The following is a 16163-nucleotide window of genomic DNA, read 5'->3' as shown; positions in this document are numbered from 1 at the left end:
GGGAAAACTTTCATAAGTGGACTCAGGCCCAGCTTCTGGTTTTGTGTCTTCCTCCCACTCAGGGTTGAGGTGCTAACTCAAGGGGTGTAGATGTGTTAAAGAATGCTCTCAACCATCCCTCTTGACTCAGTGATCTCAGCTCCCAACCACCAGGGTAGAGTTTTGAAGTCACGCCTGCTAAGTGCTAAGTTGCTTCTGTCGTGTTGGACTCTGTGACCCTGTGGGCTGTAGCCCACTAGGTTCTTCTGTGATAGGATTCTCCAGACAAGGATACTGGACTGGGTTGCCATTCCCTACTCCAAGGGATCTTCCAGACCCAGGAATTGAACCTATATCCCTTAATCTCCTGCGTTGTCAGGAGGATTCTTTACCACTAGCGCCAAGCCCCACAGGAGCCTGTATGGGGCAACCTTGTCCCTGTCCATGGTGCTGATGCAACAACTGCTCTGGGAAAGAAGGGCTGTCTGGCAAGGTTGGCTGAACCTCCAAAGGCGAAGCGTCTCTCACCCCGTAGCTCCCTCCTACCTCCCCCACCACCCCCCAATGGGAAAAATGCTGTTACACCTTTCTGCATCACCACAGTCATAGAGAGGATTCAAGACTTGGGGGTTCAGGGGCAGACCCTCTCATGTTTAATAACATAAGAGTTGTGGAAGTGGGCCTGGCCAGAGAAGAGGGTGCAGGAATTGGGGGAGCTGTTTTGGGAGAGGGTAGCCCCACCATCCTGGAGTTGGATCGAGACTCATGGATTGCCTTTCTGCTCAACTGAGCAGATGGAGTCTCTATTTGCTTTCTAACCTCTCCTGACCAAGGCCCTGTATTGAGGGGAGGGACCTTCCCTTTTGTTCCTGCAGTTGGGAGTGCGTGGGCATCTTTTCACTTCCCTCCTCGGGGTCAGGGAGGAAAGCATCTTCTCAGACCCAGGACTCCTCCTCAGGTGAGAGGGGGACTGGATCGAGCTGCCAGGGCCCCTGGCCCTCCGAAGGTGGGGAGCTGCTCTCCAGTGGGGCGGCTGGCTCTTTCCTCTCCTCTCTGTCCTCCTCCTCCCCTGCCGAGGCTCCATCCACCAGGGTTGCCTCCCCTCCCTTACTGCCCAGTGCTGCTCTCACCAGCCTGCCTTTGAGGGGCCAGGGGCCCAGGAGCAGGCAGGTCAATGGCTTGGGGATCCGTGATGGCCGCTTCTCAGGCCTGTGATCTCTCCGGGGCCGAATCCTGGGCCTCAGCTTCAGCTTGTAGATGGATGGGATTCTCTGGGGCTTCCTAAGTGTTCTCTTGCCCTTGGTTGGACATGCCTTGGCTCTCTCGGAACTGGGGCCAGAGGGTGAAAGTGTGAGGGATTCTGGGCTGGCAGACACTGTAGGGGCTGAGCAGTCCTGTCCCCCTTGGGCCTTTGTGCTGATGCTCTTGGCACTGGGGTTTGCCACTGTCCTCAGCCCACTCTCTTGGGCTCTCAATTTCCCTTTGAGGCTTCCTGGGCCTGCAGTTACAGCTGGTGTAGGGGAGCCTGGAGGGGCTGCCTTCCAGGCTCCCAGGTCCACTTTAAGGAGGGGTGGGGGGTCCTGAATCAGCTCTTGGATGACTTTGTCATAAAGACCCCCAGGGTCAGGCCACCACCCACCCAGACTGGGCACGTAGACCCCACTGCGAGGAATGACTACAGACCCAGTGCCCTGGGGGCGGGCACCCGCCATTCCTAGCAGCTTCATGTTGGTTGGAAGCTCCTCCTCAAGGCCATGATGGATGCCTTGTTCCTTGGTTCTGCCTGATGGCAAGGGGGTGCACCTCCCCTCCTGGTGCTGTGGGCCCAGGCCCCAAGGCCCTCCAGCCTCCGCTGTCACCTGGACGCCCAGCTTCAGGTCCTCCTGCCCCTCTTCCACAGAACAGTGCTCATGTCTGGACCCAGACAGGTCTCCACTGGTGGCCCTTAATGGAAGGGGGCCTCTCTTCAGTTCTGTGCTGGGACCTCCACTTATAGTTCCTGCAAAGCCTCTTCCCGGAGTTGGGGGGCATGCTGGGGGCAACTGGACAGGGATCTTGGTGGATCCTTTGACAGGGGATGGAGAGCAGACAGGTGCTGGCTCCCTGAGCTGCGAGGAAGCACCCTCAACCTCACCCCAGGGTGGTTGCCTGGGGCCCACGGGCTTGGCTGGGCTGGGAGAACGAGGCAGGGGAGACAGTCCTCTTGCTGGTGTCCCTTTGGCGGTGGCCTCGGGGGCTCGGACTCTCTGGGGGGTGGGGGTCCTGGCATGAGTTCCCCGGCTGTCTGTCCTCTCATGAACCGAAGATGTGGGAGTCCTCCCCCGGGGGGGTTCAGGGGGGTGTCTCTCCTCCCTCTTCCCCAAGGAGGTACATGGTGGGTCTTGGTCCCTGGGAGTGGGTGAGGACTGGGGCCTGGGCAGGTTGTCCCCAGCTGGCAGCTGCCTCCGAGATGGGGCAAGAGACTTCTCCTGGCACCTGAAAGGATGAATCATAAACTGCAAGGTCTTGTAATCCAGTCCCCTGGCTCTGGGAAGGGATGGCCTTCTCCCAGCCAGAACTCCCGGGGGGGTCAGACTTCATGTTGAATGAAGTAGACACTCCCTCTCCCCCATGACTGCCAGAGATGCTTCCTTAGAGCAGATACTGTTTAAGCCTGTTCCCCCCACCCCATTCCTTGGGGAACCGGCAGAAAGAAGCCTGGTCTGGGCCCCAGGTTGCTTCAGATCCCATGACTATAGGTCAGCAGTTTTGGGTGGAGAGGGTCTTTGTTTCTGCTGTGCCATGAAATAGATAGACAGGTCTTGGGTAAGTCTCTTCCCTTTATGGGCCTCAGCCTCCTCATCTGTGAAATGGGATGATGTATAATGTAACTAGATGATCCTAAAGGTACTGGGTGCTTTTTTTTGGTTCTGAACACCTGAGGTCCTGCTGGGATGGCGCACTGCTGGGAGTCCTGCTCCCCTTATCTTGAGTTGGGGTGGCCTCTGGGGGTGTGGACTCCAAATCAGGAAAGGGCCCTGCCCTGTCCCTCCCCAGTACCTCAGCAATGGTGCTGTTTCTCTGTGGACCCCTGGCCCGGCTCTCTGTTCACGCTGGGGTCTGGGGGAGGAGACAGCAGGGGGCCTCAGCTTTCGACCTGAAGAGGTATATGTCTTCCAGTCCACGGGGGGCAGTGGGCTCTGGGAGCGGCTGATGGTCATCGTAGGCTGGGGCTGCGAGGGCCCGTCCTGCACCCTCACTTCGTGCTGCACAGGGTGGGCAGGGGGCTGCAGGAAGCTGCCTGTCTTGTGTGCTACCAACATAGCCCCCAGAGAGAGGAGAGGAGGAAAGGGTTAAACTGCTGATGGGGTCCACAGTTCCCTCCCCAGCTGCTCCCCACCCTGAATCCCACATTAGAGACACTGGGACCCACTGGGACAGTGATAACACCAGAATTTTCCTCACGGGAGGAGTTTAGGGCATGAAATCTGGTTGGAGGGCCCAGGTGGGGGACTTGCTGAAAGCTGCATTTGTATTGCAAGTTCACATCCTTTACTTAGATTGCATGCTTATTTGGGATGTCTTGAGGTGCTGATGGAGATTAAGGGAAGACTAAAGACCCTTCCAAGTCATGCTTGGTGCCTCCATCAGAACCAAACCTAAACCCAGGCGTCATGCACCAGTGACCAAATGCTGGTTCTGAGTGTTTGGCTTTGGCGTCATCTTGTGGTGTAAACTGGTACTACACTATGGCTGCCCACACCGGTACCTTCTACGGTGTCTTTCTCCATCTCCTGGCGCACCTCTTGCCCCTGGAGATCAGCTCTACCTCCCGCCTCTGCTCCTGGCCTCCCAACCCAGAGTCACAGGGAAGGGGCTCCCAGGGGACTCACAGAGGGACGTGCACCGGCAGGGGTCATGTTTGTCCAGATAGTGACCGAGTGTGTCCCAGCCGCCCCCCACACGCACCATCACGTGGTTCCGGAGGATCTGCAGGGGGCAAGGGTGGGGTGGAGGGCAGGGTGAGTTTGTCCCCTCTCCCTGGACCAGCCTGCGGGCCTTCAGCCCTAGCTCGCATCCATGTACACACACACGTGTGTGGTTGCAGCCCAAGACCCTCCTGTGACTGGCATCAAATCACACATGTTGTCAAGGGTGGAAGCCAAGCTGACGAATGGCAGGTTGCCCCACAGAGAGACACAGGACCTCACGAGCATTGGGTCGTCTGGCCCTGGACTCTCGTCTCTCTCTTCACCGTGAAGGGGTTCAGACCTGCACCTGTTTGTATCAGAAACGGGCCCTGGCTTTGCTCTGTGGTGTGTGTGTTTAAAGAGTTCGAGAGAGTCCCGGCCTCACTCCCGGTCACAGTCATGTAGTCTCTTCAGGCCTCCACTTCCTCAGAGGAAACAAGGCACCACAGTCCTTCCCCACCTACTTCACAGGGCTCTTAGCTCAGGCTGTGGGGCGAGGGCCGGGGAGCTGACTCTGCCCCCATGGGCGGCCTGGCCCAGCGAGAAGTCTCAGCTGCGCCCCTGGGCACAGGCTCTTACTGGTGAGGGGGCCAGGTATGGGCAGGGGGCTCGAGGGGGGCACAGGTCAGACCTGTACTAGCATCAGAACCCCGTGCTCAGAAGCTGCATGTGAGCGGTGGCCCACGGCTGGCCATACAGGGAGCACAGACTTGGTGGGGGGGGGGGGGCGAGTCTCAGGCCCCTTGCTGTGACCAAGCCTGTGGGTGGAAAAGTGGGCGTACCCTTCACCCCCACTTCTGCCTGAAGACCCCCCCTCTGAACTAGGCTGAGGCAGAGGTAGATGGGGGTGGGGGCTGTTTCTAACTGCCCTAATAGGAGCGGGGGACATGCTTGTCAACTTTGCCAGGAATCTTCTGGAATTTCCAGAGGGAGAGAGGGAAAGCCTTCTGATGGATAGCTAGAGGTGGATGGTGATCTCCTTTCCTCACCTTCAGGCCTAGATAAAGTCCCACCGCAGGACTCCTGATCCTGCTGACCCCCTGGGCTCCCTCCACCTCCCCTCCCACAATTTACCCGGATGAAGATAAGGGTGTTGGACTCTCCCACGCGGTACTTCCCCTCCGACACCTTGACCATGGAGAACTGAATCGGGCAGGTGCAGTGGCTCACCAGGCTCTGAACCTGCGGGCGGTGGGCACTGGGTTCAGCCCTCCCCTCTGCCCAGGGACCCAAGCGCCCTTGCACTCTGGGTCAAGCTCAATGGGCCACCTGCCTGTCCCCAGCCCCCAGCCCCCAGCCCCAAGGCTTCTGCAGAGTCAGGACTAGGGGCTGACAAGCAAGCAGAGAAAGCGTTTAATCACTCAAGGAGAACAAGACCTTGAGTGGTGACCTACGGCTCAGCGCTCTCCTGGGTCAGCCAACAGGGGCCGAGGAGTGTGATGGTTAAGGCAGACCTTGGGATCTGACTGCCTCCCCCGCACTATAGACCTTGGGCAGGTGAAGAAACCTCCCTGAGCTCGATTTCTTGGTGGTGGAAGTGGATAGTCGCTCCCAGTTCACTCCCACCCCAGGACCCGCTGTGCGGGACACAGGCCGAGCGCTTGCCGTGCACTGGCTCACCTAAGACCCACAGCGGTCATGGAAGGTAGGCATGGGAAAGCTACATCCCCACGGTACAGAAAAGGGAACCGAGGCACAGAGAGGAGAGGGCAAATAATCTGCCCCAAAGTCACAGAGCCGCAAAGCAGTGAATAAGACTTGAACCCAGCCGTCAGAGAGGGTGCTGCCTTTGTAACCACCGGCCCACGGGGTTTAAGCAAGAGAGGTGTAGGGTGCTGGATTCCTAATGAAAACGACGAGGGTGGCGGCTCAGAGTGGACACGATTTAACTAAAAACCACGGGGTCGGGGAGTGTCGGGGTGGGGCCTGGAGCTCAGGAAGGGGGTGGCTGGCTGGGGCGGGGGGCGAGGGGGCGGGGCCCGGGGCGTGCCCAAGTCCTCACCAGCTGGTCCAGGTCGCGGGAGTGACAGGGCCGTCGCTCAGGGGGCGCCGGCGGCGGGGGCTTGGGCGAGGGCAGGGCGCGCTCCAGCCGCAGCTCCTCCTCGATCTCCTCCTCCAGCCGCACCAGGGTGGGTGCCGCGACGCCGAAGCGCCAGGCCCGGCGGCCCAGCTCCAGCAGGCACAGGACCACGTTCTTCACGTTCTTGCGCAACACCAGATCCTCCGTCTCGAACATCAGCACCTCTGGCCCGGGGCGAGAGGAGGGTAGGCAGCCTGAGCCCCCTGCTGACCTCCCTGGAGAGAGCGCTGCGCGTGGGAGAGCCCTGGGACCACCCTGGACCCCGGGAAGGGGGGAAGCAGGCTTGGGATGGGGGTTAGCGTCTCAGGATCTTGGCGTCAGGCCAGCCCCTCAGAGGGGCCGGGGCAGAATTGCTCGGGTACAGAGCACAGAGCAGGTGGCTGCCTAATAAGAGAGGTGGGGGCAGGAAGAGGGGACGCAGCCAAGAGAAGGAACCCAGTTCCACCTGCCCTTCTCTCTGCTCTGTCTGCCAGGATGGGTTCAGCAGGAAGAAGCACCCAGGTCTCTCACTTCCAGTAACCACCAGGCACCCCAGATTCAACCCCCAGCCCATGCATAACCTGGCAGGGTGGAGTACAGGCTCCGGAGTCTGGCTGCCAGCTTGGAATCCTGACGCTCCCACCCACCGGCTGTATGACCTTGGGCTAGTCCCAGCCTCAGTCTCCTCTGAGGAGAATGCTGTCTGTTTCACGGGGTTGTGGTGGGGATAGCTATATGACTGCAGGCAATGTCTGGCCTGTGGTTAAGTGCCCGATAAAACACTAGCCTTTATCAAGGCTGCAAGCCTGCTCCATACTGTTGCGGCCACCAGCTAGTGGGCGGGGCCTGACCCCCCCTCCCCACCGCCCCATCCCCACCGCCAAAGGCTGGAGGGTGGTGAGCATTCAGGTACATCCCTGCCACTGGGTTCAGGGCCAAGGTGATGAGGAAGGCTGATATGTCACTCCCTGAGTCCTGCAAGCCCCAGCAAGACTGGCTGGGGTCCACTTGCCTCCTCCCCACTCCACCGCGGCCCAAACACATGCCTTCTCCATGCCCCCTCTGCCTAGAACCCCCTGCCCCCCACATTTCTATTTATTCCCGAAGACTCAGCTCAAATCTCCGTCCTCTATTGGGTTTTTCTAGGCCTCATCAGGTGACTGTTTCCTCCCATCTCCCCGGCACAGAAGCTCTACTTGAGTTTCTATCAGTTGGGCTGTAATTTATGCTTCTCAGCTGTCTCTCTCGGGCCACAACTTCTTTTAGCTCTGATAGGTTCTCAGCCTCTCAGCACTCACTGCCCAGCCCTGTGCGTGACCCCAAAGAGACAGGTGCTCAAATCATTCATTTAACACATTGATTTACTGGGGATTTACTATGAGATAGGGAAACTGAAGCATGAAAAGGAATGAGGAGCTGGCCCAAGGCAAATCTGGAAGGAGAACCCCTGACCCCTGACAGCTTGAGCCTCAGAGAGGAGATGGATGCCTGGCAGGAGAAGGGTCTTGCGAGGTGGGGGAACACAGGGGGATTACCTTGGATGCCCATCTCCTTGCGACACCAATGGATGAAGTTGGAAATGTTGTCCCGGGCCTGGAAAGTGCGAGGCTGGGCAGCCTCATTATAGGAAACCCCGGCCCGGGGCAGAGGAAGCCTCTGGGCTTGGTCAGGTGTCTCAGCCAGGAAGGCCAGGGCGGCCTCAGTGATGGCGTTGGCATGCTGGCACAGCACCAGGCCTGTCTCCAGCACCTGCAGGAAGTTGGCTGCGCTGATGTCCACTCCGTAGAGATCCCGAAGCCACTCGGCCAGGTCCTCCTTCATGGCTTCTAGGTACTGCTCGCTGGACTTAAAGGGCTGGATGCTGCTCACCCGAGGCCCGGGGGTCCCAGGTCTCCTCCTGCTGGCCCGGGGCTGGAGCATGGCTGGGCCGGGCACCTCCACTCTGCCGCGGCTGCGTCTTCACTCCTGTCACCTGTGGGGTCTCGGCAGGTTCCCCCTGACTCAGGGGTCCCCTTCCACCCTCTGAGAGTCTGGGATGGCTCTGCTACTCGCCTCTGCCTTTGGCCACCGCCACCATCGGCAGTGGGCTGGGCCAAGCCGGGCCCCCACCCCCCCACATTCTTCAGTCCCTGCCAGAACTTTCCTACTTGCTAGCCCTGCAGAGGCCTCACGCCCCAGCTGCCCAGTCTGCTCAGAGGTCGCCGGCTCCCAGGACAGATGGAGGGGAAGACACTCCTCTCTCCCCCCCCAGGGCCGGACAGGCCACACTAGCTGCCTCCCACCCCCCACCAGCCAGCCCGGAGTCTGGCTGTCTGTCAGCCTCTCCACTTTGCTTTCCTCTCCTTGGAGACCAGCGGCTGCTACAAACACTCCTTGTTAACCCTTCCCAGCATCGGCTGCCCTGGGGCCCAAGAAGCCAAGAAGAAGCTGGGACTGGCTTATCACTCACTTGGTCAACCCCGGTGGAGGGTTTTGGGGAATGGGAGGAGGGGAGCAGGGCCAGTGGGCGCCATGCCTCTCCGAGTTCAGTGAGCACTGCCGTTTAGGGGTGAAATAGATGCAGCCATAGAGTTCAGAGCCAAGAGTCTGGCCTTGGACTCTTTCCTGAATCCCCCTGTGACCTTCACATACTATCTGTCTTCTCTGTGCCTTTGTTTGCCTCAACTGTAAAATGGGAATAATAATACCTCCCTCTCTGGGGCGTTGTGAGGAAGAGAGGATTCGTGGATGTGAGAAGTCTCCGACTGTCAGGACTGAGGGGTCCCAGCTTCATTGATTCTCCCAGCAGCTCTGGCTGTGTGCCATGATCCCCGCCTTCTCTGGAGAACCGGCTCCATCCCCTACTCTACCCACATGATTCCTCCAGAGCAGGCGGTCAATCATAGTTCCTCCTCCATGGCCACAGGGATGCATGCATTCAACAAATACTTCCTGCAGACCTACTGTGTGCCATGCGCTATTATAGTGCGTGAGGATGTAGCTGTAGGGGCTTCCCTTGTGGCTCAAACAGTAAAGAATCTGCCTGCAATGCGGGAGACCCGGGTTCGGTCCCTGGGTCAGGAAGATCCCCTAGAGAAGGGAACGGCTATCCATACCAGTGTTCTTGTCTGGAGACTGAGGAGCCTGGCAGGCTATAGTCCGTGGGGTCTCAAAGAGTCAGACTGAGCCACTCACACTTTCACTTTTCAGGTAGCCCCCGTCCTCACGGAGGCTGCTTACATGATGGTGGGTGATGGATGACAGATAAACAAATGAGTCTGTAGTGAGTCAGACGGTGATACATACCAGGGAGAAAACAGAAGGGCTCCAGGAGACGGGTTGGGGCTGGGGGACTTTCTGTAAGGTGGCTGGGAAAGACTTCACTGATATGGTGATATTTGAGCAGGGACCTGAGAGAAGTGAGGAAGCAAGCCCTGAAGATGTCTGCTGGAAGGGCACCCTGGCAGAAGGAACAGCCAGGGCAAACGCTCCAGGTGGGGGAATTCCCTGGAGGTGCAGTGGTTAGAAGTCAGCACTTTCTCTGTAGGGGCCCAGGGTTCAATCCCTGCTTGGGGAACTAAGATCCTGAAGCCTTGTGCTGTGACAAACACACAACCCAAAAACACTCCAGGCAGGCGGATACTTGGTATATCCCAGGAATAGCAATGACAGGTGGAATTTGAGGAAGAGGGGAAATAGGGTCTCTATGTAGGGCTTTGCTTTACCTTTTGGAAAGTAATTTTCTTTCAGTTACCTTCTAAAGGCGTCAAGATAATGATGGTTGTACCCATTTCATGGATAAGGAAACAAGAAAACTGAAGCTGGCAGGAGGCCTGCATTCCTCAGTACATGGATGGATGGACCTTTCCGTGGGGTTGGCTGAGCGTCCTCATGACATGGCAGTGGCCTTTCTCCAGAGAGCAAGACAGAAGACACAGGGTCTTTTATTACATAGCCTTGAAAGTCACACTCTGTCAATTCCCACAACATCCTATCAATGACACAGGTTGGCCTTATTTCATATGGGAAGGGGCTACATCAGAGGGAATACCAGGCAACAGGGGTCATTGGGAGCCATTCTAGAGGCTGGTTACCCCCGAGACAGAGGAGCTGTTTCCCTTCTTGCTAATAGGATCCTATCTTGTTTAGGTATTATTCATGGATAGAGTTTTCTTGAAGTTAGGGAAGATGGGCCCAGCCCCAAAGAGAGAACCTGTCAAGTCTTCCAGCCATTCTGTGAAGCCATTTAAATTGGACAGAGTAAGCTTTTGAAATGTCCCATCAAGAACCAAAGTGGCTAGGGGCTTCCCTGGCGGTCCAGTGGTTAGGAATTTTTCTGCCAATGCCAATGCAGGGGACATACATTCAGTCCCTGGTCTGTGAACTAAGATCCTCCATGCTGCGGGGCAACTAAGCCAGCATGCCAAACTACCGAAGCCTGTGCTCTGCAACAAGAGAAGTCACTGCAACGAGAAGCTCCTGCTCTGCAAGGAAGAGTAGCCCCTCACTTGCCGCAACTAAAGAAAGCCTGGGTGTAGCAACGAAGACCCAGCGCAGCCATAAATAATAAATTTTAAAAAGAGAACCAAGGTGGCTATAAGCTCCTTCAGAAAATGTAAGGATATTCAGGTTTGGGGAGGAGAGCGTTCTCCATGGGTCTTTCCTATTTTTTGCAGAGGTGTTTCAAAGGTGTTTATATAGTGAAAAACCTTGGAAGATACAGTGTCTTTTTCCAGAGCAAAAAACAGGTTTGGTTGCTATCCAGTATAAAAAGAATTAGGGTTCCCTAAGCTCAGGGTTCCTCTTACAATGCAAGCCACTACATATGCAGGTACTACCTAGCACCCATGGGACAGGGGCCAAGAGAAGATGACACAGGTATCCCGATGCTGCTGCGTCATCAGTAATGAGGTCTTTTATCTCTAACTCAAGAGTCTCCCGTGTTTTGGCAGCACCTAGGAAAATACAGTGTGCTAACTTGCTAGCTTGCACATAGGGTAAAATTTTAGATTCTTTACGGTTCTTCACAGTGTTACCCCCACGAGATTCTTGGAGGCTGGTCTGCCCTCTTTGCTCTATATCCCACCAAACTGGGAGATGTCTGAAGGAAGAGACCCATGCCCCCACTTCAGGCCTGGATGGAGCACCATGTCATGTTCCCCTAACAGACTGGGATCTTCTTGACTCCAGCAACTGTATCACATCAGACGGAGGCTCTCCAGACCTGGGTTTGCATCCTCTGCCCCTCTGAATACCACTGACTCTGCCAAAACACCCCACTGTCAGGCCAAGCAATGAAGGAGTTTCCCCAAGTTTCTACAATTTTATTCCTTTCCTGAGCCCCAGCTCTCACACATATACTGAACATCCAGAAGCTACCCCTGGGTCTTACCTGAGCCCTGCTTCCTATAGCTTGACACCGTGTCCTCTGCTCCTCGGAGCTAAGGCAGTGAGCTGGAGGTGGGCGGGGTGGGAAGCAGGGAGGAGGAAAGACGGGGACTGAACTGAAAGGGAAGGGGAGAAAATAGTGATGCCAGTAGACATAATGCTTTACGTGTTTTCAGTGGGCCAGGTAAAGTCTGTACTGCACGGCTCTGACATACAGAAAGAGAGACACAGGGTCAGAAAGATAACTCACTAACACTCAGAGTTTACATTTATGTGGTAGAGCTGGGAATTGACCCCAGTCTATGGGGGGCCAAAGTCCCTCTGTGCTAAGTCACTTCAATTGTGTCCGACTCTTTGCAACACTATGGACTGTATGTAGCCCACCAGACTCCCCTGTCCATGGGATTCTCCAGGCAAGAATACTGGAGTGGGTTGCTGTGCCCTCCTCCAGGGGATCTTCCCGACCCAGGGATCGAACCCATTATGTCTCCTGCATTGGCAGGTGGGTCCTTTACCACTAGTGCCACTTGGGAAGCCCCAAAGTTACTCTCTGTCCCCTTAATACCTTCCCAAGAGAGAAGGTAGGGTTTGGGATGGAAGTTCTAGAAAAGGCAGTTAGTCTGCGGGTGGAATCCTATTGGCAGGTGAGACTCTAGCCCCGCCCCCTTGTAATCCAGCAGAGGCCCTAGAGACCAGACCAAGCTCTATGGCAACTCTGTCCCATCCCTCTGCCTAATCAGGGAAAGAGGGCAGCACGACTTTGGGGAGAATGGATAAACATGGTGAGTGGAGCTGGAGGACGGGTCTCTCGACCCCAGGATGGATCAACAAGCTCATCACCATGGCAACCCCAGAGTAGAAGTTTTCTCAGTTACCCATCCATATACAAGCCCTCTCCTCTCTCTTTTCTGAATATTTCTGACATCTTCTCTCACATCTTCATCTGCTGCTGTTTGGATCTTTGTCTTCTCTGGCCTGGACCACTGTAATGACTCCTACGTGGGTCTCTGTCTGTCTCCTTCTGTCAGAGGAAACATCCTGAAGGATGCTCTGAGCACATCCCTGTGTCAAAATGTCCAGAGGCTCCCCAACTGCTGAAGGACAGAGTTCAAACTCCACCGCCTGGCCCCCAAAGCTCCACCCTCCCTCTCTAATTCCTCATCCTTTCCCACATGTCCCCAGCACCCCTTCCTGGCTGCGCTCTAGCTCTGGCCTTTCACAGCCAGAAGTCTAAGTGTGTTTTCCTAAATAAAAGTACAGTGGAACTTGGAGTGGTTAGGACTCTGTACTTCCACTGCAGGGGGCACAGGTTTGATCCCTGATCTGGGAACTAATATCCCACAAGCCACTGTGGCTTGGACAGAAAAAAAAAAAAAAAGACAGTGGATCTCGGTTCTCCACCTATAGCAATACCAAGAACTGGTAGAATCTCTGAAAAAAACTTTCTTTTTGGAAAGCTTTCAGAAGTCTTGGTTGAAATTCAAAGGCCCCTCTCTTACCTACCTCATCACCTACCAGACAGTGTCGGGAAGCAGCAGGACGTATGATGTGGTTAGCCAGGTGGCTACGTGCAGTTGGTATTCAGTACATGTGGGCTGGAACACTAACTTTATTATCATTCCCCTTTGTTTCCAACCTCTTTAAACAAGATGGGCAGGGATCAATGGAAAATTTTCTAGACCTTTCTAGGGAAAACCCCAGGAGCTGTGTCTTCCCTGCCCTCCTCCAAGTCTAGCTCCCCAGATCCAGCAGACCGCAGGGCACACGGTAGGGCTGGGCCTGTGTCTGCTGAATGAGTGGTGGACACCTCCTGGTAGGTTACTCTCAGGTCAGCCCAGGAACTTCCCACCTGCCAGGACTGCTGCTTGGGATTGTGGAGTTTGTGCCCTGAACATCAGCAAGGGGGGAATCAGAGGTGGCTGAAATCCGACAAGCAAGGTTGGGTTCAAGCCTGGAAGGATGAATAGAGGCCTTTTCCTGATTAGTCTTCCTGGTGTGCGTGTGGGGGTAAGGGTGGATTTCCACTTAGTCCGACCATACCGGCCACTTTTCTGGATTTTTCTGCGCATCGGAGGCACCCTTTCCTAATCATGCAGAGGCGCTGTGCGCTCTCCTGCCTGCCTGCTGCTGCTGCTAAGGCGCTTCAGTCGTGCCCGACTCTGTGTGACCCCATAGACGGCAGCCCACCAGGCTCCCCCGTCCCTGGGATTCTCCAGGCAAGAACACTGGAGTGGGTTGCCATTTCCTTCTCCAATGCATGAAAGTGAAAAGTGAAAGGGAAGTCGCTCAGTCCTGTCTGACTCTTCGCGACCCCATGGACTGCAGCCCACCAGGCTCCTCCGTCCATGGGATTTTCCAGGCAAGAGTACTGGAGTGGGGTGCCATTGCCTTCGCGGCAAGTGACGCTGGGCTTTCTTAAGGCAAGGCCCATTTTGAAGGAGGAAATCCCGTTCCATGCAGAAAACAAAATATAGATAACCACCTATTAAAATTCCAATCGGGGCACTTCCTGATTATTGACAGCTGCACAGGCATCAGTCCCCACCCCGAGGCCAGTTAGAAGGAAGTGGGTGATGAACCACCATTCCCGGGCTCAAGCCTCATGGCACCTGCTTGTTGCTGGCTTCCCCCGCCCCGCGTCCCTGCCCTGGGCCAGGCGCTTCACACAGACTCCATCTGATACCTGCTTTTCAGTAGCCCTTGAGATGGGCACTTTTTCCTCTCCATTTTACAGATGGGGAAACGGAGCTTGACAGAAGCGACCAGACTTGCCCCGAACCTTCTTCAGCTGGGAAGTTCAGGGACCTAGGAAATCAGGCCCCTCTTTGCCCAGAAAATCCTGCACACTCTGGAAACCTTCTCTTGGAATCTTGCTGGCCCCGCACATCTCATGCATGTCCTTCGGGCGCCTGCCTTTTTAGGGGGGGGGGGGGGATCGGGTTGGGCGCCACAGTCAGGGTACCAGGGAGGGCCCTTCACTGATCTCTCCCCACCCCCCAACACCCGTGCAGGCGCGAAGGCCCCCTTGTGGAAGAAGGAGCTGGAGGAGCCCCGGGCCAGGGAGGCAGAGGCGGAGGCCGAAGCCGCGGAGGAGGAGTCAGAGTCGGAGTCGGAGTCGGACGAGGAGAGGCCGCTGGAGGAGAGCGCGGCCGAGGGCGAGGCCAAGGCCGGCGGTGAGGCGGAGGGCGGCGAGGGCCGTGAGCGGGGCTCGGTGTCGTACTACCCGCTGCGCCAGGAGTCCAGCACCCAGCAGGTGGCGCTGCTGCGGCGCGCGGAGAGCGGTTTCTGGGGTTGGTTCAGCCCCTTGGCGCTGCTCGGAGGCCTAGCCGCGCCGGCCGACAGGTGAGGGCGCGCCCCGCGGCGGGGGCGGGATGCCCGGGGCGCCCCGCGCGAGCAAGCGGCGCGGTGCCCTGAGCGCCCCGGTCCTCCCCCGCAGGAAGCGGAGCCCTCCCGAGGAGCCGTGCGTGCTGGAGACGCGGCGGCGGCGGCCGCGCGGCGGGGGCTGCGCGCGCTGCGAGATCCTTTTCTGCAAGAAGTGCAGGAACTTGCACAGCTCGCCGAGCTACGTGGCGCATTGCGTTCTGGAGCACCCGGATCTGGGGAAGACGCGGCCTGCCCACGGCGGCCCCTGAGTGCCACCAACCCTCCCACCCCCAACTCCCTGCCTCTGTAGCTGTTCATCTTCGCCTCCACCCCAAATGCCCGCAACCCTCCCCTCTCTTCCCCGACGTCGATCACGTGCCGCAGAGCCTCCCTTCAGGGGTGCCCTCTCTCGGAGCAGACCAGCAGGCGCACCCCGATGGGGCGGCCCCACCTGTCATCAGTGCGGAGCCCAACATCATCACCTGGAGGTCCGTTCCTGCAACAGCGCCTCCCTGGTCAGCACGCGGTGCCCATCGCCCACCTGACTCCCGTCCCCTGCCCACAGCCCTCTCACTTGTCTCTTGGGTATTTCAGGTTCCTTCTGGCCCGGTGGGCAGAGGCATCGCCTAAAGTAAATAACCCCTCTGGGAAACTTGCCTCTCCCCTCAAATCCTCCAATAAAGCCTCTGATCCAAGTGTCAGTGCCTAGAGGAGGGGCGAGGACCCCGGTGAGCGTGATAAAGATCAACCCTCCTTGCCCTTCCCCCGGGTTCAAGCCAGAGGGAAAAGGGCAGGCGGAGAGCCTCCTCCCAGCAGCTCGGGGCGGAACCAAGCCCTTGCAGCTAAGGGCAATCAAAGGCCATTCTCCCCACTGCGCGCTGAGAAGAAAAAAGGCAGGCTCCGCGCCAGGAATGCCCACTGGGAGCTGAGGGCTGAAGCTGGTTGGACCTTCCTCCCCTCCGGCGGGAAGGCCGCTCTGACCGCGGTCAACGTGTGTGCCGACGAGGCCCTGGAAGGTGTGGAGTGCGCAGGACTAGAGAGTTAGCCCAGAAGCCTGCTGAGACTGAAGACAGGGAGGCTGGGGAGCTGGGTCCTTCTCCAGGAATCCCAGCTATTCTTGGCCGGCCAGCGGGAGCTCCTGGAATGCTTCGTGTGTGGCCAGGACAACGGGGCCATTGTGAGCACCGGTGCTCTCCCAGTCTGCAGAGGCCCCCAGCGCCTGCAGCAGCCAGACCTCCAGAGAGGCCCCTGTCATCCTGCGGCCACACAGGGTTCTCCATCTGGCCTGGAGGGTGAGTGGGTGAAGGACATTTTGCTTTTTGAAGAGAGCGGCAGGCCCCCTCTCCCCATCTCGACTATACACACGCACAGCTCACTGGGCCCGGCTAGGAAAAAGAACATGGTTGCCCCCTCCCCAGCATCCATGCCCACCTGCTCTCACTGGA

General features: G+C 57.3%; 2 protein-coding genes across 2 annotated transcripts; one reads left to right on the top strand and one right to left on the bottom strand.

Annotated features, from left to right (window-relative positions):
* Positions 1–609: 609 nt before the first annotated feature.
* On the bottom strand, positions 610–8452 carry GAS2L2 (growth arrest specific 2 like 2). Its single transcript, XM_061390349.1, has 6 exons — positions 7524–8452; positions 5932–6173; positions 5004–5111; positions 3852–3948; positions 3019–3271; positions 610–2454 (listed from the first exon to the last, which is right to left on the bottom strand). Exons 1-6 carry the CDS (start codon positions 7906–7908, stop codon positions 915–917), a joined length of 2625 nt encoding a protein of 874 aa, XP_061246333.1. The 5' UTR covers positions 7909–8452; the 3' UTR covers positions 610–914.
* Positions 8453–12013: 3561 nt separating this feature from the next.
* Positions 12014–15413, top strand: C19H17orf50 (chromosome 19 C17orf50 homolog). Its single transcript, XM_061390354.1, has 3 exons — positions 12014–12137; positions 14367–14697; positions 14792–15413. Exons 1-3 carry the CDS (start codon positions 12125–12127, stop codon positions 14985–14987), a joined length of 540 nt encoding a protein of 179 aa, XP_061246338.1. The 5' UTR covers positions 12014–12124; the 3' UTR covers positions 14988–15413.
* Positions 15414–16163: the final 750 nt, after the last annotated feature.

Source organism: Bos javanicus, chromosome 19 (genome assembly GCF_032452875.1).
Source record: "Bos javanicus breed banteng chromosome 19, ARS-OSU_banteng_1.0, whole genome shotgun sequence".
NCBI lineage: Eukaryota > Metazoa > Chordata > Mammalia > Artiodactyla > Bovidae > Bos > Bos javanicus.
Note: the sequence above shows the minus strand (reverse complement) of the source record. Positions and strands in the feature narration are given on the sequence as shown.

Excerpts from the sequence above, each read along its gene's own strand:
- C19H17orf50 (XM_061390354.1), top strand. Across the intron at positions 14,698-14,791 it reads CTAGCCGCGCCGGCCGACAG|GAAGCGGAGCCCTCCCGAGG; the intron begins GTGAGGGCGCGC and ends CCTCCCCCGCAG.
- GAS2L2 (XM_061390349.1), bottom strand. The coding sequence starts at position 7,908 with ATGCTCCAGCCCCGGGCCAGCAGGAGGAGACCTGGGACCCCCGGGCCT. Across the intron at positions 5,112-5,931 it reads CCCGCGACCTGGACCAGCTG|GTTCAGAGCCTGGTGAGCCA; the intron begins GTGAGGACTTGG and ends CACCGCCCGCAG. Across the intron at positions 2,455-3,018 it reads GAAACAGCACCATTGCTGAG|GTGCCAGGAGAAGTCTCTTG; the intron begins GTACTGGGGAGG and ends TCATCCTTTCAG.